Source organism: Mauremys mutica, chromosome 3 (genome assembly GCF_020497125.1).
Source record: "Mauremys mutica isolate MM-2020 ecotype Southern chromosome 3, ASM2049712v1, whole genome shotgun sequence".
Taxonomy (NCBI): domain Eukaryota; kingdom Metazoa; phylum Chordata; order Testudines; family Geoemydidae; genus Mauremys; species Mauremys mutica.
The window spans coordinates 62,490,350-62,517,743 of NC_059074.1; the positions used below are offsets into that span (position 1 = coordinate 62,490,350).

General features: G+C 46.0%; 1 protein-coding gene across 1 annotated transcript in view; it reads right to left on the minus strand.

The window, feature by feature from the left end:
• LOC123365963 (pleckstrin homology domain interacting protein) overlaps positions 1 to 27,394 on the minus strand; it is a 357,662-nt gene that overhangs the window by 179,016 nt on the left and 151,252 nt on the right. The window contains exons 10-13 of the mRNA XM_045009003.1: positions 23,987 to 24,057; positions 23,069 to 23,169; positions 22,940 to 22,980; positions 21,673 to 21,771 (exon numbers count right to left, since the gene is read on the minus strand). Of these exons, the coding sequence (XP_044864938.1) occupies positions 21,673 to 21,771; positions 22,940 to 22,980; positions 23,069 to 23,169; positions 23,987 to 24,057 (312 nt within the window). The remainder of the gene's footprint in view (positions 1 to 21,672; positions 21,772 to 22,939; positions 22,981 to 23,068; positions 23,170 to 23,986; positions 24,058 to 27,394) is intronic.

Here is a 27,394-nt window from a genome sequence, read left to right on the forward strand (position 1 = left end):
CAAAGGCTGTTACGTAAATTAAGCTGTCATGGGATAAAAGGGAAGGTCCTTCCATGGATTGAGAACTGGTTAAAAGACAGGGAACAAAGGGTAGGAATAAATGGTAAATTCTCAGAATGGAGAGGGGTAACTAGTGGTGTTCCGCAAAGGTCAGTCCTAGGACCAATCCTATTCAATTTATTCATAAATGATCTGGAGAAAGGGGTAAACAGTGAGGTGGCAAATTTGCTGATGATACTAAACTGCTCAAGATAGTTAAGACCAAAGCAGATTGTGAAGAACTTCAAAAAGATCTCACAAAACTAAGTGATTTGGCAACAAAATGGCAAATGAAATTTAATGTGGATAAATGTAAAGTAATGCACATTGGAAAAAATAACTCCAACTATACATACAATATGATGGGGGCTAATTTAGCTACAAACGAGTAAGGAAAAAGATCTTGGAGTCATCGTGGATAGTTCTCTGAAGATGTCCATGCAGTGTGCAGAGGCGGTCAAAAAAGCAAACAGGATGTTAGGAATCATTAAAAAGGGGATAGAGAATAAGACTGAGAATATCTTATTGCCCTTATATAAATCCATGGTACGCCCACATCTCGAATACTGTGTGCAGATGTGGTCTCCTCACCTCAAAGAAGATATTCTAGCACTAGAAAAGGTTCAGAAAAGAGCAACTAAAATGATTAGGGGTTTGGAGAGGGTCCCATACGAGGAAAGATTAAAGAGGCTAGGACTCTTCAGCTTGGAAAAGAGGAGACTAAGGGGGGATATGATAGAGGTATATAAAATCATGAGTGATGTTGAGAAAGTGGATAAGGAAAAGTTATTTACTTATTCCCATAATACAAGAACTAGGGGTCACCAAATGAAATTAATAGGCAGCAGGTTTAAAACAAATAAAAGGAAGTTCTTCACGCAGCGCACAGTCAACTTGTGGAACTCCTTACCTGAGGAGGTTGTGAAGGCTAGGACTATAACAATGTTTAAAAGGGAACTGGATACATTCATGATGGCTAAGTCCATAAATGGCTATTAGCCAGGATGGGTAAAGAATGGTGTCCCTAGCCTCTGTTCGGCAGAGGATGGAGATGGATGGCAGGAGAAAGATCACTTGATCATTGCCTGTTAGGTTCACTCCCTCTGGGGCACCTGGCATTGGCCACTGTCGGTAGACAGATACTGGGCTAGATAGACCTTTGGTCTGACCCGGTACGGCCATTCTTATGTTCAGAGTCCAATCCACTGAATACAGCCAGCATCTGCTGTACATGTATTTATAGGGCATCTGGAGCACCAACTTGAAATTTGTTAATGGCAGGTGCAAAGACATCCAACTTGAGAATAAGCACATGATGAAAGTCTGTTATAGCACTGGAATTATGATCTCTCCTGGCTGAAGACACTAACAACTTGGCCAGTCCATTTGACTGTTGAGTCTTCCTCAAACATATGTTTCAGGTAATGTGTGATCACATTTATCTAGGTTAAGAAGAAAATTTAGAGCTTTTTGTTGAAAACTGGCACTCTTTGGGCCCTCTTGATGCTGATATATGCTATTGCAGTTAGTTGTCTCATGCTACCAAGATAGAATGTGGAACTAAGACAGACTTGAATGGCTTGGCCTGTTACTCTCAGTTCCAGAAGACTAAAGGACAGTCAACCTTTCAGTCTGTTACAGTTTTCCCAACCTGAGAAATTCTTCACATATATACTCTTCAAGCTGAACAAGATTTATGGTCTATCATGAACCTGGTTGGTGAGCTACCACTCAGGGATTTGCCTAACAACAGATTATGTTTTTCCACGATTGGAAAAACCAAAGTACCAGATTAGGCAGAATTTAGAAAGGATTCCTGCTGACTAGGTGAAATTACGAGGCCATACCTACAGATTTTTCACATGAAGAAAATATAACAGCACAAAATGTATGAGGTGTAAACTGAACCAGATTCATTTAACTGGATCCTGGAATATTTTAAGTTTGAGGTCTTTGATCATCAAGCACCTCTCCCTCTGCTAACAGTACTATCCTTCAACAGGTCAAAAACTGGGGATTAGAAATAAAGTTGTTCCTGCGTGAGAGATTAAGGAGTTTAATAATTATGAAATTATGCTGCCACGAAACTGTAAAACGGAGAATATCCTTTGAAGTTTGGTGATAGGATATTTTTAAATCAGCCATCCAGATCAGAGAACAAAAATGTAGGGAGATCAGAGAACCAGTGCTGCCTCAGCCATGTTTAGGTAATGATTAGGGGGGATCTGGGACACATGATTTATGAGGAGAGGCTGAGGGAACTGGGCTTATTTAGTCTGCAGAAAATAAGAGTTAGGAGGGATTTGATAACAGCCTTCAACTACCTGAAGGGGGGTTCCAAAGAGGATGGAGCTAGGCTGTTCTCAGTAATGGCAGATGACAGAACAAGAAGCAATGGTCTCAAGTTGCAGTGGGGGAGGTCTAGGTTGGATATTAGGAAACACTATTTCACTAGGAGGGTGGTGAAGCATTGGAATAGGTGACTTAGGGAAGTGATGGAATCTCCATTCTTAGAGGTTTTTAAGACCCGGCTTGACAAAGCCCTGGCTAGGATGATTTAGTTGGGGTTGGTCCTGCTTTGAGCAGGGGGTTGGACTAGATGACCTCCTGAGGTCTCTTCCAACCCTCATCTTCTATGATTCTATGCTGGGGCAATGAGGATGAGTCCGGCTCCATTCATCTCGAGTCTGGTGATGACTTGGGGAAGGACTGGGTTAGGAGGGAAGGCATACAGAAGAGTTGACATCCAGCTACAGTGAAAGTAAGAGACGGAGCCTACTCCCCAGAGCAAAATAGGCAACACTTCCTGTTTTCCCACATCACAAAAAGGTCGATCGTGGGGATGCCCCATGTTGTGAATACCATCCAAAGGACCTCCGTCTTTAGGGACCACTCGTGGCTTGGAGAGAAAATCCGGCTGAGATGATCCGCAAGACGGTTCTGGACCCCCTGGTAAGTGGACAGCTACCGGGGTGATGCCCTCTTCAACTCGGAACTGCCACTGGTTGATTGCCTCAGACAGAGTGCTCTGGAGTGAGCTCTCCCTCGTTTGTTCACAGTATTGAACGAACAGTATTGTTAGTCAGTATGTGAACCGCTGAATGTCTGCAGTCCCTGAAAGCACGACACAGGTTGTGGAGGGCCTGAAGTGTCAACATGTTGATATGGAGCACGGCCTACTGTTTCGACCACAGACCCTAAACCCACAGCAAGTCCAGATGCGCTCCCCAACTCAGAAGGGACACATTGGTAACCACTGAGTTGGTCGGAGAGGGGGAATGAAGGGGACACTTTGGCACACGTTGTGTGGGGACTCCCACCAGCGCAAGGACTCTAGGACTGATGGAGGAGGTGAACCTATCTGTCTAGAGAATGCCGGGCAGGGTGGTAAACCATCCTCAGCCACATCTGAAGAGAACAAATGCATAACCTGGGAAGATGGACCATCAGTGTACACGCAGACATGTGGCCCAACAGGCTCAAGCACATGTAGACTGTTCTGGACGCTTGTGATTGCAAAATGAGGCACAGCTGTCATAACATCTGGAAGCGGTCGGTCGGCAGGAACGCCCTCAACCTTGTGAAAGCTAACTGGGCCCCAATTAACTCTATTTGCTGAGTGGGGGTCAATGTCGACTTGACAGTTTTTAGAATGAGTCCCAAACGGTGGAGTAAGTGTAGCGTTGTGTCAACATGGGTGAGCACCTCCTCTCCGGAGCCACCCTTCAGTCACCAGTCATCAAGGTAAAGGAAAATGTGGATTCCCTTCTTCCTGAGGTATGCCATGACCACCACCATGCATTTGGTGATGACCCAGAGGGCATAACAGAGGCCGAACAGGAGAACTGTGTACTAAAAGTGGTGATCTCCTACCTCTGAAGATCTATCCTGTGACTCAGCAGAATGGCCACATGGACGTACGCATGTTGAAGGTCCAGAGAAGTGAAAAAACAGTTACTAACTTTTCAATAACTGTTGTTCTTCGAGATGTGTTGCACATGTCCATGCTATGTTAGGTATGTGTGCACCGTGAGCACAGTCAGCGGAAATTTTTCCCTCAGTGGTACCCATCAGGTCAGCTCTAGTGCCCTCTGGTGCCACGCACTCAAGCACAGATATAAGAGGTCCGGCCAGCCCCACACCCTCTCAGTTCCTTCTTGCCAGCCAACTCCAACAGAGGGGTAGGAGGGTAAGTCATGGAATGGATATATCAACACATCTCAAAGAACAACAGTTACAGAAAGGTTAGTAACAGTTTTTTCTTCGAGTGGTTGCATATGTCCATTCCACATTAAATGACTTCAAAGCAATACTACCAGGAGATGAGATCGGAGTCCATGGACATGCTGACGGCAACATGACTTGGCCAAACCTGGCATCATCTCTAGCTTGCTGGGTGATGGCATAGTGGGAAGAAAACATATGTACCAATGGACCAAGTTGTCACTCTGGAGATGTCCTCGATCGGCACCTGGGCCAGGAACACTGCTGAGGAAGCTTGCGCCCTAGTAGAACAGGACGTCACTATAGCCGTGGCAGGACCCCCACTTGCTTATAGCACATGTGAATGCATGATGTGATTCATGATGAGATCCTCTGAGCCGAAATAGGAAGGCCTTTCATCCTGTTCGATACTGCCACAAAGAGCTGCGTGGATCTACGGAATGGTTTTGTCTTCTCAATGTAGAATGCCAGGGCGCATCTAATGCCCAGGTCATGGAGATGTTGCTTCTCCCTGTCTGCATGTGATTTCGGGAAGAAAATTGCAGAAAAATAGCCTCATTACTGTGAAATTGCAAAACCACCTTCAGGGGGAACACGGGTTGAGAGTGAAGTTATACCCTGTCCTTAAAGAAGTGTATGGGGGTTAGGACTCTCCTGGCTGAAGTGATCGCCTCCGGAAAGGTACAACATAGGGCATGTTGCCAGTGGCTCAAACTGGGGTGCCCGTGTTTTTTTTAGAAGACCAGGTTCAGGTCCCACAGCAGAATTGGCCCCAGAATCTGAGGGTATCTTTTTCTAGGACCTTCAGAAAACGAATGGACATCTCATGGGAGAAAACTGATTGCCCATCCACCAGGGCATGGAACGCCGAAATTGCTGCCAGGCGTACTTTAACTGATGGTGTACTGGTCTGCAGTATCAGGTCTGGGAGGACAGGTAGTGGCATCAGAGTTGCTACTGAAAAGCCTAGCAGTGCGGTGAACCAGTGTTGGTGGGGCCAGGCTGGGACTACGAGACCGACTCACACTATGTCTCGCTTGATCTTCAGTAGGATCTTGTGCACTACAGGAAGGGGGGGGGTGAAGAAAGAGGCATAGCGCAGGTATCCAGGAAACCACTTCAAGCTAGGGGATGCGGCAGTACCCTCAGCAGCCCTAGTTCCAGCACCTATAATGCCCTCTGTGCCAAGCGCTTGGGGGTACTGCTATACCTGGATCCAAAGCCAAATAAGGGTGACTGGGATGGGGAGGGGGGTATTGGGAACAGTTCCTCAGCTGGGGATATGATTCCACTTCTAAGTCTGACAACGAGTCTTCCTCCGGGGACAATGGAGGTGTGGTACCACTGAGTGCCAGGGAACAGTGCCACGGTGGGGAGACCTGTGTTGAGGCCAGCAGGAATGGTTTCCCTCTCAGTGGTACCAAACAGGAGATCGGAATAACAGACTCCCTTCTGCTCACCAGCACTGACGTCGCTGACTCTTGTACCGCCAATGGCAGTACCAAAAGCACCAGTAAGTCTCTGGCTGCAACAAACACCTCCAGGATAGACAGCATCATGATCCTGCTGGTGCCACAGTTGTCCCTGTGGTGCCGAAGGCTGAACCAGGACCAGACTCAGCAGAGCCTGCATACAGGATGGAGTCAATGGTACTGCCCTTGGAGCGACGACAGAGGAGTAGCCAGACTCAGTTCACATTCTGCTGTGCTCCCCTGCTTGGCTTTCTTCAGTCAGGGAATGCCCCCTCTAAGCCAGCTGTTTATGTTTTTTCTTTGGCAGCAATGACAGGAAATGGTGCTGAGAGACTCTCAGGACGGGAGGAGCACTCTGCACTGACTCCGAGGTACTCTGTGCCAGTCTGACTGGCTCAGCTTCGATGAGGGTCAGAGCACTGCCTCTGTCAGGTGTGACTTCAACCTGGTCTCCAGGATCCTATTAGTATGGGGCTTGAAGTTCCAGCAGATTTGACAGCGATCCTCGATATGAGTCTCTCTCCCAGGAACTTCAGACAACTGGAGTGTGGGTCACTCACAGGCATAGGCTTGCCGCAAGCAGCACAGGAGATGCAGGGTTGGCCAGACCCCTTATACGGGGGTGTATGTACATGGCACCATAGGCTGCCAAAGCAGACCCCAGGGGTATGACTGAGGGAAAAATTTCCAGCAACTGTACTCACAGTGTGCACACACCTAAAGCAGAGTAGACGTGCAAGAACTCAAAGAACCAGTCATTCTGAGACAAAGCAGGGAGGCTAGCTGACAGAGTGACCATGCAGAACCGCACATATTTGATTAACTTATTGAGTCCACGGAGATCAAGGATGGGCCTCATCCTGCCCTTGGATTTCAGTATCAGGAAATACCGGGATTGAACCTGCAACTGTAGTGTTCTCGCCGAACCTCCTCCACCATCCCAATGATATCAGAGAGCTGATCTGCTCGAAGAGCAGTAGCTCGTGAGAGGGGTCCCTGAAGAGGGATGGGGAGGAGGCAGAGAGAAATTAGATGGTGTAGCCTAATCTGAAAGTGTCTAGGACCCAGCTGCCAGACATTAACAAGACTCAGGCATTGTAAAGGCCAGCCAGCCTGTCCCCAAATAAATTGGGGGGATGGCGAGGAAGGAAGAACAACTGGAACAGTGCTCTGGACCAACGAGTCAAAATGGGAACTTAGCAGACGCGGAAGGAGGGTGTGCAGAGAAGCTGGGTCATGAGCTTGAGTGCTTCATCTTGTGAGATCTATCACTTTCCTGGGATTGTCTTGCTATCTCAGGGGGAAGGACCTCAAATCCTTGGAAGAATGCAGGGTTTCATCAGTCTTGTCCAAAACCAAGGTTTGGCCATCCGAGGGCAAATCCTCAATTGTTTGCTGGACTTCCAGCATAATCCCCAAGTTCTGGAGCCAGGAAGCCATTCTCATAGTAACTGCGGAGGCCCCAGCCCTGTCTGAAGTGTCCACCACATCAAGAGTAAATTGCAACAACATTTTTGCCACCAAGCAGCCCTCAGTGACAACCATCCGGAATTCATCCCTGGAGACCTCAGGCAACAGTTGCTCAAACATAGCCATAGCCGACCAGCTAAGGAAGTCATATTTAGCCATGTTTGGCTTCCTGGTTTGCAATACTCATCTGAAGTGATGATGAGGTGGATATCTTCCTGCCTAGAAGATCTAGTCACTTCAAGTCTCTGTCTTTGAGGCAGGACTTGAATCTGTCCTGCTGTGCCCTGTCATTCACAGTAGCGAGTTTGGGGCTATGTAGGAATAAAATCCCTCGTGTATCCCTGTACCGCAGGGGTTCTCCAACTTTTTTACTGGTGACCCCTTTCACACAGCATGCCTCTGAGTGCGACCCCACTTATAAATTAAAAACATATTTTTATATGTTTAACACCATTATAAATGCTGGCGACAAAGCTGGGTTTGAAGTGGAGGTTGATAGTTCACGATCCCCCATGTAATAGCCTGTGACCCCAGAAGGGTCCCAACAGAACCCCTGCTGTACTGGAACAAAACAGCACTTCTCCGGTGTTGTGGTGTTTTTTGTTGTGTTTTTTGTTTTTTTTTGTTTTTTTGGCAGTTCTGGGCCCGCAGAGAGAAGCCGGAGAGAATCCGCGGCCCCACACCTACTGGGGACAGAGAACATCGACGCCCGCAGCCCCGGAATTCTCTGTCCCCAGCGGGCACATGGCCGTGGCTTCTCTACAGCTTCAGAGAGAAGCCATGGCCCCGCACCAGCCGGGGACACAGAACACCGGCACCCACAGCCTGCAGCTTCTCTGTCCCCGGAAGGCGCGGGGCCGCGGCATCTCTCCCCTGCTGGGCACTACTTTTCACACCGTGTCACTAGGCAGGCACACATAAATGCCCCGGCGGGTGCTGGCACCACGTTGGGGACCACTGCATTAATCTGAAGGGCCACTCTCCCAGGGACAGAGGGTTGGAGAACGTCCATCTGTTCATGGGTATTCTGGAGAAATGCCGCCTGAATACCGAAGGACAAAGCCACCCAGCATAACAGGTCCTGGTAGGACAAACCAGACAACACTGCATTGTCCTGGGGCAGCGTCTCCGGATGAGAAAACTCTGGTGGCTTCACGGGAAGGGGAACCACAAGCATCTTGTCTTGCAACTGGTCTGCAGCCACCAATGGTGCACAAGCAAAGGATCTCGACCCTGAGGATGAGTAAGACTTCTAAAACAGAGGAACTCCCCACTGAGCCCAAAGTGGCCACTGGTATCAGTAAGGTATTGGTACCCAGTAGGCACCGGGCCAGGGACCTCCATCCTGGCCTTGAGGTGCATGCCAAGCTTGTTAGCTGTATCAGTCCACTATTGGCCCCACAATGCCCTCGGGTGAAGTGGAACAGGAGAATGAGGAGCCCGAGTCTGAAAAAGAGGAGTCTCAAAGATATGGGAGGGGTGACTCCAGAGGGAGCCAATAGGTGATCTAACTCATCCATAGCCCAGAATGAGTTCGGGATTGGTGCCCCTGATGTAGTCAGCACCACTGGAAGGTCAGTGCCGCAGGCAAAGTCATGAAAGGCAAATGCAAACAGTGGTACCGGAGTACCCACGTGCGTCAATGTCATCTGCAAAGTCAACTGTGTCGGTGCCAAGGAAGGGGCCAATACCGAAGAATCTTGTATTGTCTTCGGTACTGTGTCCACGCCAATCCTCAGAAGCGGTGCTTTCTGGTGCAGTGCCAAGACGTCAGCAGCATGCTCCAGCTGGGGACCCATCGCAGCCACCAGACTTGCGAAGTCCTGGACCAGCAGTGAGGATGGGACTGAAAGGTAGAGTAGGCTCATTGTAGCCTGGTACATCACTGATACTGTCAGTACCAACATCATTCCTATCAGTACCAGACTCAATGCCTTCCCTGCCCTGTACTGAGGGATGATCAGAAGCACAAGCACCAGCACCATGCTGCACACCGGAGCTGGTCTCATGCCAGTCCGTGCTTTTCTTAGGGGATGCAGAAGAGTCACCCCAGGACCTGGATCACTCCCAATCTGTCTTATGTGACTTCTTTTTAGGTGCCGACGATGCAGAAAGGTTCCTGTGCTTCTTCAGCACGGCCCTTTCCCCGGAATGGAAAGCAGCAGCAGCTTTCTCAGCTGGAGGGCAATTTGCAGCCCAAGGAAGGCCTCGGTACTGGGTCAAGCCTAATGGCCTGCTTAAGCAGGTGCTGCTTTAGGCAAAGGTCCCATGCCATCTGATTCCTCTTCTTGAATGATCTGCAGATTGAACAGTGCTCCTTAAGGTGGGCTTTGCCAAGGCAGAAAAAGACCATTTGTGGGGGTCACTGTTAGGAATCACCACTCCACATGAAGGGCAATGCTTGAACCCTACTGAGGACATCACCAGGGAGCACTACCCCTACCACTATACTATACATTATAACTTTTAACTACCACTACCAACTAACTAGCTATGAACTATATTCAGCAAAACTAGGCTAAGATATACATTTGCAAGATTGTGAAGCAACAACTGCTTAGAGCTCCAACTACAGCCAACTGGTGGTAAGAACAAATTCCAGGCACGGGACAGCACCGCCTCGTATAGCAAGAGGAGGGGCTACAGGCAGGAGGCACTAGTGCCGTTGATCTAGGCAACAGTCTCCAGTTCTGTCATGCGGGGCGCACACACACCTACTTGGAATACACATCTGCATCTATTAAAAAAAAAGAACTGAAGTGAGAAAGATATATGCTTCTTTGAGATCAATCAAGCATAGAAAAACATCTTGGAGAAATTGCCTGAATTAGAAGAGTGTGATCTTCTCTCTGGAAATGAAATATTTTGACATGAAGGAGCTAACGACTGCAATTTTATGAGTTTCAATGTACTCAGTCTTGATGTTTGTTACCAGGTGTGAGAAATATGTAAGTCAAATGAAAGACAATAATAATGATATTCTGGAAGCAGTGACTGAGTGGGTTACAGTCAGATAGAAAACAGGGAGTGTGGGGACCCACACTGACAGAAATGTCCTGGCAAACTCTAACTACTGTGGCCATCTGACATGCACAAATCATACTGACATGACACAGACCCAAAAGGCAGTGACAGGTACTTCATAAACTCTATGCAAATTGTGTTGTATACGTGCATGTTCACTGACCCTGAGGACAGTTGCATCTTTTGCTGGAATTAGTGGGTTTTAATCTGTTGAAAACTTGAATGGTTCACTTTAGGAAGAGAGGAGTTTTAGAAATTACACTTTGTACTACATATGTGTTAACACTATAGGCAAGCAAGGATAGGTGGAGGAGACAGTGAGCCATCAGGGTTGAATTATTTACAAATCAAGGCATTTACAATAATTGATAATTTTAAAGAAGTTATTGATTTAAATCAGACTGAGGCTTTGTAAAACTAATTAGAAAATCTGTACTACTGAGATTTTATAAAAAGTTATTAACTAAGTTATACATTTTGTTTTGTTTTTTTAATGCCACTGCCAGAGTATCATCTTTGCCTTTTGACAAAACTGCTAGAGACAGAAAACAAAATATTGAAAAATAAAATGTTGGGCAGAATTTGGAAAAACACTCAAATACTTTAGGTGTCTAACAGTGTCTACACCGAAAAAAAACAAGGCAGCAGCGAGTTTCAGACTTCAGGTAAAGTGACTTGGGCTTGCACAACAGCAATAAAAATATCAGGATAGATGTTTGGGCTTGGGTTGGAGCCAGGACTCTGGAACCTGGTGAGGGAGTGGGTCTCAAAGCTTGGGCTCCAGCCTAAGCACAAACATCTACACTACTATTTTTCGCCCCTTAGTGCAAGCCTGAGTCAGTTGATTTGGGCTCTGAGACTTGCTGCCACATGGGTTAAGCTTACGGAATATGCAATTTAGCAGAAAAATATCACTAGGTAAAATCTGAAATTCTATTTACAATTAGGAAGCAAGTACAAAACATCCACTTTAGCATTTTAAGATTACTTTATTCCCATTTTATAAAGAACTGTCAGCACATAAATAAAAAATGTAAATAAAAAAATTAAAAATCATTAGATTAAAAAATAAGATCAGTTTTTATATGATTTTATCCACCCTGCGCACCACTATTAAAAAAATAACATTGATAACATATAGTATATCATTTAAGTTGCTTCTTTTTAAGAAGAACCGTAGATTCTTTTTAGTGTCTGATGTCTTAATGACTACAAAAATGCAGTCAAGTTAGCCTTCATCAGACAACCAGAGTCATTCTATACAGGATGAAAAGAATGAGTAAGAGTAAGATTCTAGCCCTACTCTGAAGATAATTTATCCCTTTAAAGCAGGGGTATCAAACTGAGGGTCGCAAGTTTACTATGTGGGGGGTTGTGAGCTGACAGTTCTACGCATGGCTGACAGCTGGAACCACGCCATGCATGGGGCTGACAGCCCAAGCCCCTCCAGCCCAGTTCCACCCGCAATCCCACTCCACCTCCAAAGAAAGGGTGCCAAAATAGAAGTTTGCCCAGGGTGCCATTTTCCCTAAGGACAGCCCTGGCACTGAGACAACATTAGAGGGCTTGATTGTTCAGCAGCTGAAGAGCTGCATTAAACCACAGACCAATCATAACACTGAGATTGGCAAAAAAAACTAAAACAAAACAAAAAGATATTTTAATAGTCAGCCACATAGGCAGCCGTGGTATTAGGGGGGCCTGCAGGGGTTATATCCACCCCAAAATTTGCCTTAGCCCCCTGTAGCCACCCCTAACAGTTCAAAGGTCAAATGTTACGCAGATGTAAGGGCAGCATCATATATCATTGCCATACTTACTTTTGCAGTTCTCTGCTGCTGTTGGTGGTGACACTGCCTTCAGAGCTGGGCACCTGGCCAGCAGTTGTTGCTCTCCAGCTGCACAGCTCTGAACACAGTACCTGCCACCAGCAGCAGCGCAGAGGTAAGGGTGGCAATGAGGCACTTGTAAGTCTGCTGTGAAAAGTGATATTTGTATGTTTGTTAATATCACTTTTCACAGCCTTCCAAACTAACTAGCAAATCAATGTTATTGACAGTTTCTCTATGCCCCACCCCAGTATTAAACAGTAACTATTTTTAAAAATTAACATTTCTGCTTATAGCAATCATTTAATAAAAGTGTGTTTTACTCTTAATTTAAAAGTGGTGAGAAAAGGTAAATTCATTTTAAACAACAGGGTTATAAATTTAGCATTTAAAAGAGTGTTAAATATAAAAAATGTGTTTTTAATGTATAAGGGGGGTAACACTCAGAGACTCGCTGTGCGAAAGCAGTTGCTAATACAAAAAATTTGAGAACCACTGCTTCAGAGGTCAGGATTTCTTTTATTACTTGTTCTAAGGGGCTCATTGACTACATTTTGGAGCTAGAGCGGGTTGGGGGGGTAAGGCTATATGTGTGTAGTCTTGCCCTTTGTATGACTGAAAAGGGGGAAGAGTCAGATTGAAGGAAACTTGACTGAATGACTTGGTGGGAGGAAAGACAAGGTAAGGCCAGCTAGAAAGCAAAGACAATGGTTTAGGCTATAGTATGATCAGAGCAGGCAGCAACCAGACCATGACTCAGGAATGCCAGCAATGTGATGCTCAGATGCTATGCTGTTGAGTACAATATAAATGCCTAAACAGATCTGCTTCCTTCATTATTGTGGGTCCTAGTAACAACATTAAAAAATTGTAAGGAAGAAAGAAGACTACACAGGAAACTGAAAGAATGAGAAAAAGGATGTGAAATAAAACATCCAGTAGGTAAGGAAAGATTTTGGCCACACAGGGAGAGTATAGAGAACTTCAGGCTTTACTCAACTGACCCCTGGCATGTCTTCCTACCTCCAGAAAAAACAAAAAATCTTCAGAAGCTGGCTCCAAGTAGTCACTAGCAGGTGCACAACCCCAGCATTACAGAATCCAATAGGGTGGATTTATTCCACTAGAAAATTGTTCTTAAGAGGGTTTATTCTTTCCCTTGCATTCCAACTTCTGGGCTATGGCATATCCCTTCAGTCAAATATGAAAGTTGTTCAAGTGTGAAAACCCACAAAAAAATTGACTGACAATCTCTTTTGATGTTTTCAATAAATTCTCCCAACACTCTTATCAAAGAGAAGTACCTGATCATCTTTTCAACAAGGAAAGAAATTCTGCAGTTCTTTTAGTGATTTTGAAAAGAAACTAATTACAGTGCTCAACCTAATCCCAATAATAGTGCTGCTGTGCTGAATACTAGTACCATGTCAGCTCAAAGCCTGTATGGATGCTAAAGAAGAAGCTGAAGTAGCAAGAAGAGACACAATCATTCTAATCTGTACTAATGTGTGTTGAAAAGAAAAAATTCTGCAAATTTATTACGACAGCTGGTATAAAAGTAGAAGCACAATATACAGAACAAGAATCAGAAGTGAACAAGCCCTATATACTCTGGTAAACAATCTGCATTTTGTGGCAAGACTCATTACAGTACTCTGGTGTAGCGCATGTGATAAAACTGTAGAAGCTTGATTTAAAATTACCAAATGCAGATTTTAAAATTAAATATGAAAATAAATAAAATAATCAGTACTAGAGAACTATAAATTCTTGCATTTTGATAAGAAGTTTTATTCACAGTCCCACAATTTCAGTTTTCAATGTCCAGCTGATTTGTGTATTAACGTATGACTGCATCACAGGCTATATCTCACTAATTCTGCTCCACCAGAAGGCATGTTAATATAAACAAGGTTTTGGAGGCTTTTGGTGTTTTGTTTTTTTAAACACTGTATCAGTTAAACCCATGGGGGTAAAAATACTGGAAGCCACCTGAATCTTCTCTACCTGAGGTCTTCAGTTCTGAAGCACTTAGAGGAGAGGAAAGTGATCAGGAACAGTCAGAATGGATTCACCAAGGGCTAGTCATGCCTGACTATCTTAATTGCCTTCTATGAGGAGATAACTGGCTCTGTGCATGAGGGGAAAGCAGTGGATGTGTTATTACTTGACTTTAGCAAAGCCTTTGATATGGTCTCCCACAGTATTCTTGCTGGTAAGTTAAAGTAGTATGGGCTGGATGAATGGACTATAAGGTGGATAGAAAGCTGGCTAGATCGTCGGGCTCCAGGGGTAGTGACCAATGGCTGCATGTCTAGTTGGTAGCTGGTATCAAGAAGAATGCCCCAAGGGTCAGTCCTGGGGCCGGTTTTGTTCATTATCTTCTTTAATGATCTGGAAGATGGCGTGGACTGCACCTTCAGCAAGTTTGCAGATGACACTAAACTGGGAGGAGTGGTAGATGTGAAGGGTAGGGAAAGCATACAGAGGGACCTAGACAAATTAGAGGATTGGGCCAAAAGAAATCTGATGAGGTTCAACAAAGACAAGTGCAGAGTCCTGCACTTAGGACGGAAGAATCCCATGCTACAGACTAGGGACCGAATGGCTAGGCAGCAGTTATGCAGAAAAGGACCTAGGGGTTACAGTGGACGAGAAGCTGGATATGAGTCAACAGTGCACCCTTGTTGCCAAGAAGGCTAACAGCATTTTGGGCTGTGCAAGTAGGGACATTGCCAGCAGATTGAGGGACGTGATCATTCCCCTCTATTCGACATTGGTAAGGCCTCATCTGGAGTACTGTGTCCAGTTTTGGGCCCCACACTACAAGAAGGATGTGGAAAAATTGGAAAGAGTCCAGCAGAGGGCAACAAAAATGATTAGGGGGCTGGAGCACATGACTTATGAGGAGAGGCTGACGGAACTGGGATTGTTTAGTCTGCAGAAGAGAAGAATGAGGGAGGATTTGATAGCTGCTTTCAACTACCTGAAAGGGGGTTCCAAAGAGGACGGATCTAGACTGTTCTCAGTGGTAGCAGATGACAGAACAAGGAGTAATGGTCTCAAGTTGCAGTGGGGGAGGCTTAGGTTGGGTATTAGGAAAAACTTTTTCATTAGGAGGGTGGTGAAGTACTGGAATGGGTTAACCTAGGGAGGTGGTAGAATCTCCTTCCTTAGAGGTTTTTAAGGTCAGACTTGACAAAGCCCTGGCTGGGATGATTTAGTTGGGGATTGGTCCTGCTTTGAGCAGGGGTTGGACTAGATGACCTCCTGAGATCCCTTCCAACCCTGATATTCTATGATTCATTCAGTGCAGCTGAGCTGATGAAAAATGTATTTCTAAACTTCCTCAGCACAGACAAAGCTTAGACGATGTCAAGGGGGAAGCTGGCAGTTTTGCAAAGGGGGAGGAGTCAGAGAGAGAAATTGCAACCACGTGCACTATCTTTGCAGACCACAGTATTAACGTCACAAATGTTATATGGATCATTGTAGGCTAGTGACTGTATTCTACTCAATGAGTCAGGGTTATCCTATGTTCTCCAGGAACTAAAAACAGTGCGGGATTACTACTGCAGTCCATGGGACTATAAACAAAACCAGAGAAGTACCACACATTGGGGTAATTTGCATATAGTGGTTCAGGCTAGGCTTGAAGAAACACAGGAGACAAAGAAAGAACTTGGGGTATAAAGGGCCATCTTAACCCAACAGGAGGGTTCTTCTTTTTGATTCAACAAATGAACAAGGCCTTTTGTTCAAAGGGGAGCACATCCATGTTGAAAGGTCTGGAAACTGCCAGGATCTCCATAGGACTGATGGGGGATAGTGATGAAGTATTTAGAGCTGTTTGGTTACTATTAACCATTGGTATTTCCAAGTCATAGCCCTGGAGAAAAAGTGCAGACACATAGTTGTCACAGATCTTAGTCACAAAGGGAGACAAAGCCTGTTTTTCCTCTCCCTGTGTGGTAGAACCACCTCATGCTTTTACTTAAACTTTGACCTAGTCTACAGTACAAAAAGTTTACCAGTAATAGCTATACAGGTATTACTATATCAACAAACCCTCCTAGAGTGCTTTTGCCAGTATAACTTATACCAGTTCCCTAAACAAAACAAGTTATAGTGGCAAAAGCACTTTTTTGCCAGTATGAATGCATCTGCACTAGGGGTTTTGCCTAGTGTTTAAAAAAAAGTCTTTAAAAAAAATCACTCTCCCTAAATCGACATCACTATTCCGGCAAAAGTTTTAAGTGCAACCCTGGCCTTTGCCTCTGTGCTCCAGAAACGTATCTAAGTCCTTTAACATGGGTCTCTAGAGGCATGGCTACACCTGCGAGTTAGAGCGCATTAAAGTAGCCCTGTGCGCTCTAACTCCTGACACATCCACACTGGCAAGGCATGTAGAGCGCTCTGACTCCGCAGCTAGAGCACTCCTGGTAATCCACCTCATGAGTGGAATAACCGCAGTGCCAGTGTGGATGCCCTCGTCTGTTAATCCGCTCTGATCAGCCTCCAGAAGTGTCCCACAATGCCTGTTCCAGCCACTCTGGTCAACAGTTTGAACTCTACTGCCTGGCCCTCAGGTGACCAATCGTCAGACCTGCCCTTTAAATTCTCTGCGAATTTTGAAAGTCCCCTTCCTGTTTGCTCTGCCAGGCGTGGAGTGCTCTTAGCGAATCTTTCCAGGTGACCATGCCTCCACACGCCAGGTGATTCCTGGCATGCAGCAATGGCAAAGTGCTGGACCTCATCAGTGTCTTGGGGGAGGAAGCTGTCCAGTCCCAGCTGCGCTCCAGTCTTAAGAATCACAATACCTTTGGGCAGATATCAAGGGACATGATGGAAAGGGGCCATGACCGGGATGCACTGCAGTGCAGGGTTAAACTGAAGGAGCTGCGGAATGCCTACCACAAAGCCCACGAGGCAAACTGCTGCTCCGGTGCTTACCCCACGACCTACCGTTTCTACAAAGAGCTGGACGCGATACTTGGGGGCGACCCCACCTCCATTCCGAGTACCACCATGGACACTTCAGAGCCCAGTTTAACAAAGCAGGAGGAGGAGGAGGAGGAGAAAAGCGGGAGCGAGGGTGCTGAGGAGGAGGAAGACACGCCGGCATCCCTAGATGCATGCAGCCAGGAGCTGTTCTCAAGCCAGGAGGAAGGTAGCCAGTCGCGGCGGCCGGTGCTTGGGGAAAGACAAATACCAGAGGAGGTGCCCAGTAAGCGGCTTTTATTTTGGGAAGGAAGTTATTCGGTGCAGGCTCTTGGGGTGAGGAGCGTTAGGCTGTATGCATGCCTAGATGCGGACCAGGGCATTGATGTGCTCTCTCACATCGCAGTAATCGGCCTCAGTGATCTCTTCAAAGGTCTCATCCAGAACTTGGGCAATGTGCCTGCGCAGGTTTCCTGGGAGAGCCACTGTGGTCCTTGCCCCAGTCAGGCTAACTTGTCTGCACCACTGTGCCGTGAGGGGCGGGGAGACCATCGCTGCACACAGGCAAGCTTCATATGGGCCAGGGCAGAAACTGCATTGTAGTAGAAGACCCTCCTCCCTTGCTTCCCAGGTCACCCTCAGCAGCAAGATATCTTCCAGGATGAACTCCTGTGGAAAATGTGGACACATTGTTCAGTATAGGAGACCCCTGCAGCTGTTGGCTCTCCCCAGGGCACAGAAATCCAGAGGACAGTACGGCCGTGAAACAATCAGTCTCCCTTGACCCTGTGTTTACTCACCATTTTGGAGCTCCTGTGGGTTATGTCTGCTCGCTTTGGGACGGGCAAATTATGCTACTGCATAGACTGTGCTTGCCCTTAAGTACAGGGGAATCATTGCTCTGTCTGGTGTGAACAATGCTGCTCTGTTAAGTGTTGCATTTTGCCTTTACAAATGCAACCTTGAGATCTCAGCCGTCCGTGTTATCACTGGCCAAAAGACTCCAAAGAATTAGGAAGAGGCCACGAAGAAGCAAAGAAGACATGCTGCATGAAGTAATGCAGCAGTCCCTTGATGAGAATCTAAAAGAGTAGGAGTGGAGGGAGAGTGAAAGGAGGATCTGCCAGCAGAACGAGGAGCGCCGGCACAAAAGCATGGAGCTCCGGCAGCAAAGCACAGGTCAGCTGATAAGCATCATGGAGCACCAAGCAGACTCGATCCAGGCGCCCACCCCTCGCTCCCCTCCCCCATCTGCTGCCCTTGTCCCATAACTCTCTCTCTCCCATAACTGCCCCCATGTCCCCTCCAACCCACTTTCCCCAACACCCGGGTTCTTATCACCAGCAGCTGCCTCCAACATCTGTAGCTTCACCACCCAGCCCTGAAAACTACAACCCTTACCCATTGCACTCAACCCCCAGCACCATGCATTATAGCTATCCTGAAGTGCAGCACTCATTGCTCAGCACTCCAGACAGAAAGGCTGAGTATAATAGGACATATGCAAATCTGTGATTGTACCATTTCCCACCCCCTTGCCCTTTCTGTCTCCCAAGCAGCTGTGTTTCTTTTCAATAAATGAATTTTCTTTTCAATAAATGGATTTTTTGGCTTTGAAAACATTCTTTATTATTGCATATAGTAAAAGATACCTTAGCCCAGGAAAGAAACAGGTACTGCAAGTCAGCATAGCAAACACAGATTCCTACTAACATTGGAACCACTGCACTTCACTCCCATGCAGGGCACCAAACATTACTGGTGACTTTCAGCCTCAAATTGCTCCCTCAAGGCAAATTACTCCCTCCCTAATCCTTACAGCCCCGCGCTGGGCCCCTCTAATAGCCCTGCTCTCTAGCTATTCAAATTCAGCCTCCAGGTGTTGAACTTCTGAGTTCCATGCCTGAGTGAATCTTTCACCCTTCCCAAATGTTATGGAGGGTCCAGCACGCTGATATAACTGCGGGGATGCTGTCATTGGCCAGGTCCAGCTTCCCATACAGACAGCACCAGTGGCCCTTTAAATGGCCAAAAGCACACTCCAGTCATTCTGCACTGGCTCAGCCTGTTGTTGAACTGCTTCTTGCTGCTGTCAAGACTCCCTGTGTGGGGTTTCATGAGCCACGGCATTAAAGGGTAAGCGGGGTCTCCAAGGATCACAATGGGCATTTCGATTTCCCCTAAAGTGATTTTCTGGTCTGGGAAAAGAGTCCCAGCTTGCAGCTTCCTGAACAGGCCAGTGTTCTGAAAGATGCATGCGTCATGCACCTTTCCGGGCCAGTCTGCGTTAATGTCAATGAAACACCCACGGTGATCCACAAGTGCCTGGAGAACCACAGAGACATACCCCTTCTGATTAACGTACTCGGAGGTTAGGTGGGCTGGTGCCAGAAATGGAATATGCGTCCCATCTATCGCCCCTCTGCAGTTAGGGAAGCCCATTTGTGCAAAGCCGTCCACAATGTCCTGCACATTACCCAGAGTCACGGTTCTTCTGAGCAGGATGCGATTAATGGCCCTGCAAACTTGCATCAACATGATTCCAACAGTCGACTTTCCCACTCCAAACTGGTTCGAGACCCATCGGTAGCTGTCTGGAGTTGCCAGCTTCCAGACTGCAATAGCCACCTGCTTCTTCACCGGCAGGGCAGCTCTCAATTTTGTGTCCTTGAGCCGCAGGATGGGGGCAAGCTCCTCACACAGTCCCATGGAAGGGGCTTTTCTCATCCGAAAATTCTGCAGCCACTGCTTGTCATCCCAGACTTGCAGGATGATGTAATCCCACCACTCAGTGCTTGTTTCCTGAGCCCAAAAGCAGCGTTCCATGGTGGTGAGCATGTCTGTGAATGCCACGAGCAATCTCATGTCATATGCGTTATTCGAATCAATATCACCGGAGTCCTCACTGTCAGTTTGGAACTTAAGGAGTAACTTGACTGCCAAACATGACGTGCTGGCGAGACTCGTCAGCCTATTTCTCAGCAGTTCGGGCTCCATTCCCACAGACCGAAAGGGAAGACAGAGGGCACAGTACAAAAAACGTTGCAAGATGGCGCCAAAGTGGAAGGAAGCACAGGGATTGCTGGGATGCAAACCGATGCATCCCGGGGCGTTGGGACAGGACCCAAAATGCCCCGTGCCCCTCACCCCCTTCCCACAAGCCAGAGTGCCAGAATGGGAAGAAGTACTCTATGGGATAGCTGCCCATAATGCACCGCTCCCAATGCTGCTGAAAGTGCCACAAATGTGGCCACGCCAGTGCACTTGCAGCTGTCAGTGTGGACACACTGCAGCGCTTTCCCTACTGCGCTCTCCGAAGGCTGGTTTAACTCAAAGCACTCTACATCTCCAAGTGTAGCCATGCCCTAAAAAATCACCTGTATGCTTTGCTAGCTCTGTGGCTGGAAGATTTTAGCAGCAGTTTTCCTTTGACCTCCTAATGAAACAGTAGTGCAAACAGGAGTTAAGGTGCATCTGAGAGGAACTAGCTTGAGCAGCTGAATATGTAGTCAAATATATTTAAAAAATAAAGTTGAAATCCTAAACTGCTCAAGATAGTTAAGACCAAAGCAGACCATGAAGAACTTCAAAAAGTTCTCACAAAACTGAGTGATTGGGCAACAAAATGGCAAATGAAATTTAATGTGGATAAATGGAAAGTAATGAACATTGGAAAAAATAATCCCAACTATACATACAATATGATGGGGGCTAATTTAGCTAAAACTAATCAGGAAAGAGATTTTGGAGTCATCGTGGATAGTTCTCTGAAGACATCCACGCAGTGTGCAGCGGCAGTCAAAAAAGCAAACAGGATGTTAGGAATCATTCAAAAAGGATGGAGAGTAAGACGGAGAATATCTTAGTGCCCTTATATAAATCCATGGTATGCCCACATCTTGAATACTGCATACAGATGTCGTATCCTCATCTCAAAAGATATACTGGCATTAGAAAAGGTTCAGAAAAGGGCAACTAAAATTATTAGGGGTTTGGAACAGGTCCCATATGAGGAGAGATTAAAGAGGCTAGGACTTTTCAGCTTGGAAAAGAGGAGACTAAGGGGGAATATGATAGAGGTATATAAAATCATGAGTGGTGTAGAGAAAGTGAATAAGGAAAAGTTATTTACTTGTTCCCATAATATAAGAACTAGAGGCCACCAAATGAAATTAATAGGCAGCAGGTTTAAAGCAAATAAAAGGAAGTTCTTCACACAGCGCACAGTCAACCTGTGGAATTCCTTGCCTGAGGAGATTGTGAAGGCTAGGACTATAACAGGGTTTAAAAGAGAACTAGATAAATTCATGGAGGTTAAGTCCATTAATGGCTATTAGCCAGGATGGGTAAGGAATGGTGTCCCTAGCCTCCGTTTGTTAGAGGGTGAAGATGGATGACAGGAGAGAGATCACTTGATCACTCCCTGTTAGGTTCACTCTGGGGCACCCAGCATTGGCCACTGTTGGCAGACAGGATGCTGAGCTGGATGGACCCTTGGTCTGACCCAGTATGGCCATTCTTATGTTCTTATGCTTCAGAACAATATGCTTTATATTTAACTCCTCTTAAGTGATTAGGTGCTATGTCAGTAACTAGCATTAGGGTTGAACACACTTCAAATTTGCACGATTTGATGTAGACCATTTGAAAGCAGACCATTTGATGTTGCTTACCCTGTTGGACGAGTAGCCATATCTAACAAAATACTCTTCCACTCCCTTCGTTTAAATTGCCATATGCGTGCTGTCCCATCACGGCTTCCACTCACAAACCTACAAAAAAAAATTAACATTCAATATCAATCAGAGGCAAGACAGTTCATATGAAAATTGATTATGGAGAGAAAATGCTATTAATCATTAGGTTTTTATTCTGTAATGTACTACACAAGTGCACCAATATACCTGTTATTTCAAAAACTCTGCACTACTGATTTTGGGTGAAATGTACTTCATGGTGAAATTCACTTTCCAGCCCCAGTACTACAGCCTACAGGCTGGAATAACTCCCCACACACATTGTCGTATGTGGATCATGTGCCCTCATCCCATGTTTTGCCCAGTTACCACTCTTTGCTCTGTTGAATATGCGACCACAGTGGAAACATCAGGGTAACTCTATACAGATGCTAAGCCAAAGCCCCCTCTCTTCATACAGTTCCAGTGCAAAAGCTAAGTGGTGCAAAAGGCCAAGATGGCAGGAAAGCAGAAATTAAAGGTAAAGACACACCTTATTTAAATAAGCAAAACCTATCCCTGAGGTAATTTGGAACTGTGTATTTTGTCACAGTTGCTATGATATCTAAATTGAACTTTTTTTCTCCCTTATGGCTTAAGTTTGAAAAAACTGATGGTACTCTCCCAAGCTCAGTTTAGAGCGGTTTATATCATGATAAAATTGCATATTAGAACACTAAATGTCAGTGGGAGAAATGGTTGCCTTCCTAATGAATTTAAATAAATAAATAAATATCTACTCATAAATTTCAGGCTAATCAGACAAACACAGGCCAGAATGCTCTTCCTTACCCTATCTGATTATTTTTTGCTGTGAATCAAGTTGCCACTTACTAAAAATGCTATTTAAATAGCCTTTTAGGACAATTGATAAAGTATACTACAAGTATTTCCAAAGTGTACCAATGCACCTTTCATCTCTTCATAACCCACAAAAAATTTGGTCATTAAGTAACTAAGCATTAGGCACTTGTGACGAAAGTGATGATAAAGAGGAAGCCATATAATTATTTTAAATAAATCTAACGATAACCCATAAAAATTACTAAATATTGCAGATTACCTTTAAATATAAGTTGACACAGAATGCTTCAAAACGTTTATTTCTAACAAGCTCGAGAAAACAACTGACATTTGGAAATTATTTTCATGAGGCTGCAAAAATTGTCCTCAAATAAAAACATACAAATATTCGCTTGCTTACCTGTTACTAGTGTTAGAAAACTGAATGCTGTCAACTTTGTCCTACATAAAGAATACAGAAATTACCAATGAATTCAATCTATCAACATATTTTAATCAAATATTTATGTAATTTTAAAATAGTATTTACAGTATGAAACTCCAACTCTGATATCTTCTCTGGCTGACCTGATCCAAAGAAATAAACCCTAATGATGTGATCTGTACTTCCAGTGGCCAGAAACATTCCGCCTAAGAAAGATAAGCACAAATAAGCAATAGTCATGAGGAAAAAGGTAACGTAACATTATTTGAAAGCTGTCAATGACCTTAAATGTATTAAAGTTTATTTATTACCATAAAAAGTTTATAGCTAGGTTGACTCATCATTTTTCATTGTCTGTTTATTTAATATTCAAAATTACATGAAAAATCTGAGACACCAAGCATGTTAGAAAATTTTACATGTACACAAATGATTCCTAATTTTTCTTAAAACAATATTACGCAATTGTATTTTTTTAAAGTAACTTTTCATAAGCAAAACAAATGTAGGATTTTTTTTATTTTTTTTTTTAAAGAGGACATGGACAAAGGGAGTTGGTTTTCAAACTCAACAGAAGATTTGAATTCTCTCTGGTCACTGGAAGCAGAATTTTCAAAAATGCCTAACATGCTTAGAAGCTTAGGTCCAGTTTTTAACTCTACTTGTCCAAGTCCCTTATAAAAACTTCTGTGCATGATGTATAAACAAACCCTTTGATGCTCTCCCTTATGCACAGTACACATTGCTCTTGGAGGAAACTAAAATCACAAAAACACATTAACTAGATTTTATACCTAATGATACCCAAGGAGTCCTATATAGCAAACATGAATTGTCTATGCACACAACATGAAAATCCATTATTATTAATAATTCTAAGCTCTTACATAGCATGTTTCTTCAGTAGATCCCATCCAGCTAACTAAGCACACACACTGTAGTAATAGTACTATATTTTACTAAGCTCCTTAAATGCCTTATTACAAATCTTTATATTAAAGAGGTAGAAAAGAAAATCTTTACCAGCACTAAAAGAAGAACAGATCATTTGAACTCCAGGGCGAGGACGTTCCATAAACTTTGTTGGCCTCTGACTAAAAATAAGAAAATAATTAAATAAAAAAAATCATTTTCCTAGGGATATTATCATAATCAGAGGCAAGTCTGTATCTAAAAAATAAGTACAGAACAACAAAATTAAACATCAAGTAACAGATGGCTAGCTATCTATAAACAATTTTATGTCACTATGCTTCATGATCTGATCTTGTGGAAATTACAGAACCTCTAGATGGACTACAGTATGCATGCATCACAGATTTCTAGCACACTTAAATGAGTTGCAATATATTCTTACACAAAACCATGCCCAAAGTCACTTTCAAGAAAAAGAGGTGGACATCCATAGCGCCGTGTTTTAAACCAATGAATACATGTGACCTCAGCTGTTCCACTGTCTTCTCAGAGCAAAAACCTGTTTATACTGCACACAAAAAAAGAAAGCTAGAAGTTGTTTAATAAAAAAATATGTTGAATAAAGGAACAGGTATTAAAAATAGACCAGACTTTGCAGAAGCATCATGATATCCTATGTAACTTCCATATATTTTTTCTCTTTTGGACATTTCAGTATCTGATATGAGTAGTAGAAAAAAACGGTTACCCACCTTTTAGTAACTGTTGTTCTTTGAGATGTGTTGTTCATGTCCATTCAAATTAGGTGTGCGTGCGCCGCGTGCACGCCAGCCAGAAGATTTTCCCCTAGCAGCGTCCGTAGGGTCGGCCCTGGCGCCCCCTGGAGTGGTGCCACTACGGCGCCCTATAAAGGGGCCCGCCGACCCTCCACCCCCTCAGTTCCTTCCTGCCGGCACTCTGTCAGAGGGGCAGGAGGGTGGGTACTGGAATGGACATGAACAATACATCTCCAAGAACAACAGTTACTAAAAAGTGGGTAACCGTTTTTTCTTCTTCGAGTGGTTGTTCATGTCCATTCAAAGTAGGTGACTCACAAACCTAACCTTAGGTGGTGGGGTCGGAGGTCACTGCTGACTGGAGTACTGCACGACCGAAGGCTGCATCATTCCTAGCCTGGTGCGTGATGGCGTAGTGTGACGAGAACGTGTGGAGGACCACGTGGCCGCTCTACAAATCTCCTGAATCAGGAACTGAGCCAGGAACGCCACAGAAGAGGCCTGCGCCCTAGTGGAGTGGGCCGTGACCGGAGGGACAGGGGTCTTAGCTATAATGTAACATTCCCGGATGCAGGTCGCGATCCACGAAGAGATTCGCTGAGAGGAGACCGGGAGCCCCTTCATCCTATCCGCCACTGCGATGAAGAGCTGAGTTGAGCATCTGAACGGCTTGGTACGCTCAATGTAAAAAGCCAAGGCCCTGCGGACATCCAGGAAATGTAACCTCCGCTCCTCACTGGAAGAGTGTGGTTTCAGATAAAACACCGGGAGAAAAATCTCTTGACCCATGTGGAACTGTGAGACGACCTTGGGTAGGAAAGCTGGGTGAGGTCTAAGTTGGACCTTGTCCTTATAGAAGACAGTGTACGGGGGCTCGGATGTTAACGCCCTGAGCTCCGACACCCTCCTGGCCGAGGTGATCGCCACCAGGAAGGCGGTCTTATACGACAAGTACAACAGGGAGCACGAAGCCAGAGGCTCAAAGGGAGGTCCCGAGAGAGCAGAGAGGACCAGATTCAGGTCCCAAGCAGGGGTCGGCTGACGAACATGCGGAAATAGCCTGTCCATACCTTTGAGGAAAAACCCGACCAGCGGGTTTGCAAACACTGAGGTACCCTCCTCTCCCGGATGGAAAGCAGAGATGGCCGCCAAGTGAACCCGAATCGAGGAGAGGGAGAGGCCCAGTTGTCTGAGGTGAAGCAAATAGTCTAGGATAATGGGGATTGGGACCCCCAGCGGATTGTGACCTCGCTGACCCGACCATATGGAGAAGTGCTTCCATTTGGCCAGGTAGGTGGCCCTAGTTGATGGTTTCCTACTACCGAGCAGCACTTGTCTGACCTGCTGGGAGCACTGCATCTCCACCGGGTTCAGCCATGGAGCATCCATGCTGTGAGGTGAAAGGACTTGAGGTTCGGGTGGCGGAGGGAGCCCCGGTCCTGCGTGATCAGATCCGGGAGCAGGGGTAGCGTCAGGGGCGCCTGAACAGACATGTGCAGGAGTGATGTGTACCAATGCTGGCGTGGCCACGCCGGAGCTATCAGGATTACCCACGCGTGATCCCTGTGAATCTTCAAAAATCACCCTGTGTATCAGGGGGATCGGAGGAAAGGCGTAGAGCAGACCAACCCCCCAAGACTGTAGGAAGGCGTCCGACACAGACCCCTGAATGCGGCCCAGGAGGGAACAGAACCGTCGGCACTTTCTGCTTTCCCTCAAGGCGAACAGGTCTAACCGGGGAAAGCCCCAGAGCTGGAAAATTGAGAGTATCACGTCCCATCGGAGGGACCACTCGTGACCCCGGAACGAGCGGCTGAGGGTGTCCGCCAAAGCATTCTGGTCCCCCGGAAGGTAGAATGCCATCAGGTGGGTAGCATTGTGGACGCAGAAATCCCAAAGCACGAGGGCTTCCCTGCACAGGGGAGAGGAGCGTGCACCCCCCGTTTGTTGATATAAAAGACTGCCGACGTGTTGTCCGAGAGGACTGAAACACATCTGCCAGCCAGGTGGGACCGGAAGGTCAAACAAGCCAGGCGAACCGCTCTCAGCTCCCTGACATTGATATGCAACTCGAGGTCCTCCGGCGACCACAAGCCCTGTGTCCTGAGGTGTCCCAGGTGCGCTCCCCAACCACAATCCGAGGCATCCATTACCAGGGAGAGGGAGGGCTGAGGGGCAGCGAAGGAGACACTCATACAGACTTTCTGCGGGTCGAGCCTCCACCGCAGCGAGCTTAGCACCGAGCGGGGAATGTACACCACTGAGTCCAAGAGGTCCTTGGCCGGGTGATAAACTGTCGCTAACCAGGACTGTAGCGGGCACAGCCAGAGTCTGCCATGGTCTACCACATAAGTGCACGCCGCCATGTGACCCAACAGCCGGAGGCAAACTCGCGCTGTGGTAATCGGGGCGCGGTGCAGTCCGAGGATGAGCTCGGAAATCGCACGGAACCTGGATTCCGGCAGGTACGCTCTGGCGTGGGTGGAGTCCAGAACTGCTCCCATGAACTCTATTCGTTGCGTCGGAGACAGGGTGGACTTGGCTTCGTTCAAGAGGAGGCCAAGATCGAGGAAGGTCCGCCTGATGAACGACACCTGGGTCTCCACCTGCTCCTTAGAGCGGTCCTTTATGAGCCAGTCATCCAGGTAGGGGAATACCTGGATGCCCTGCCTGCGCAGGAAGGCCGCCACGACTGCCATGCATTTCGTGAAGACCCTTGGAGCAGCTGACGGGCCAAACG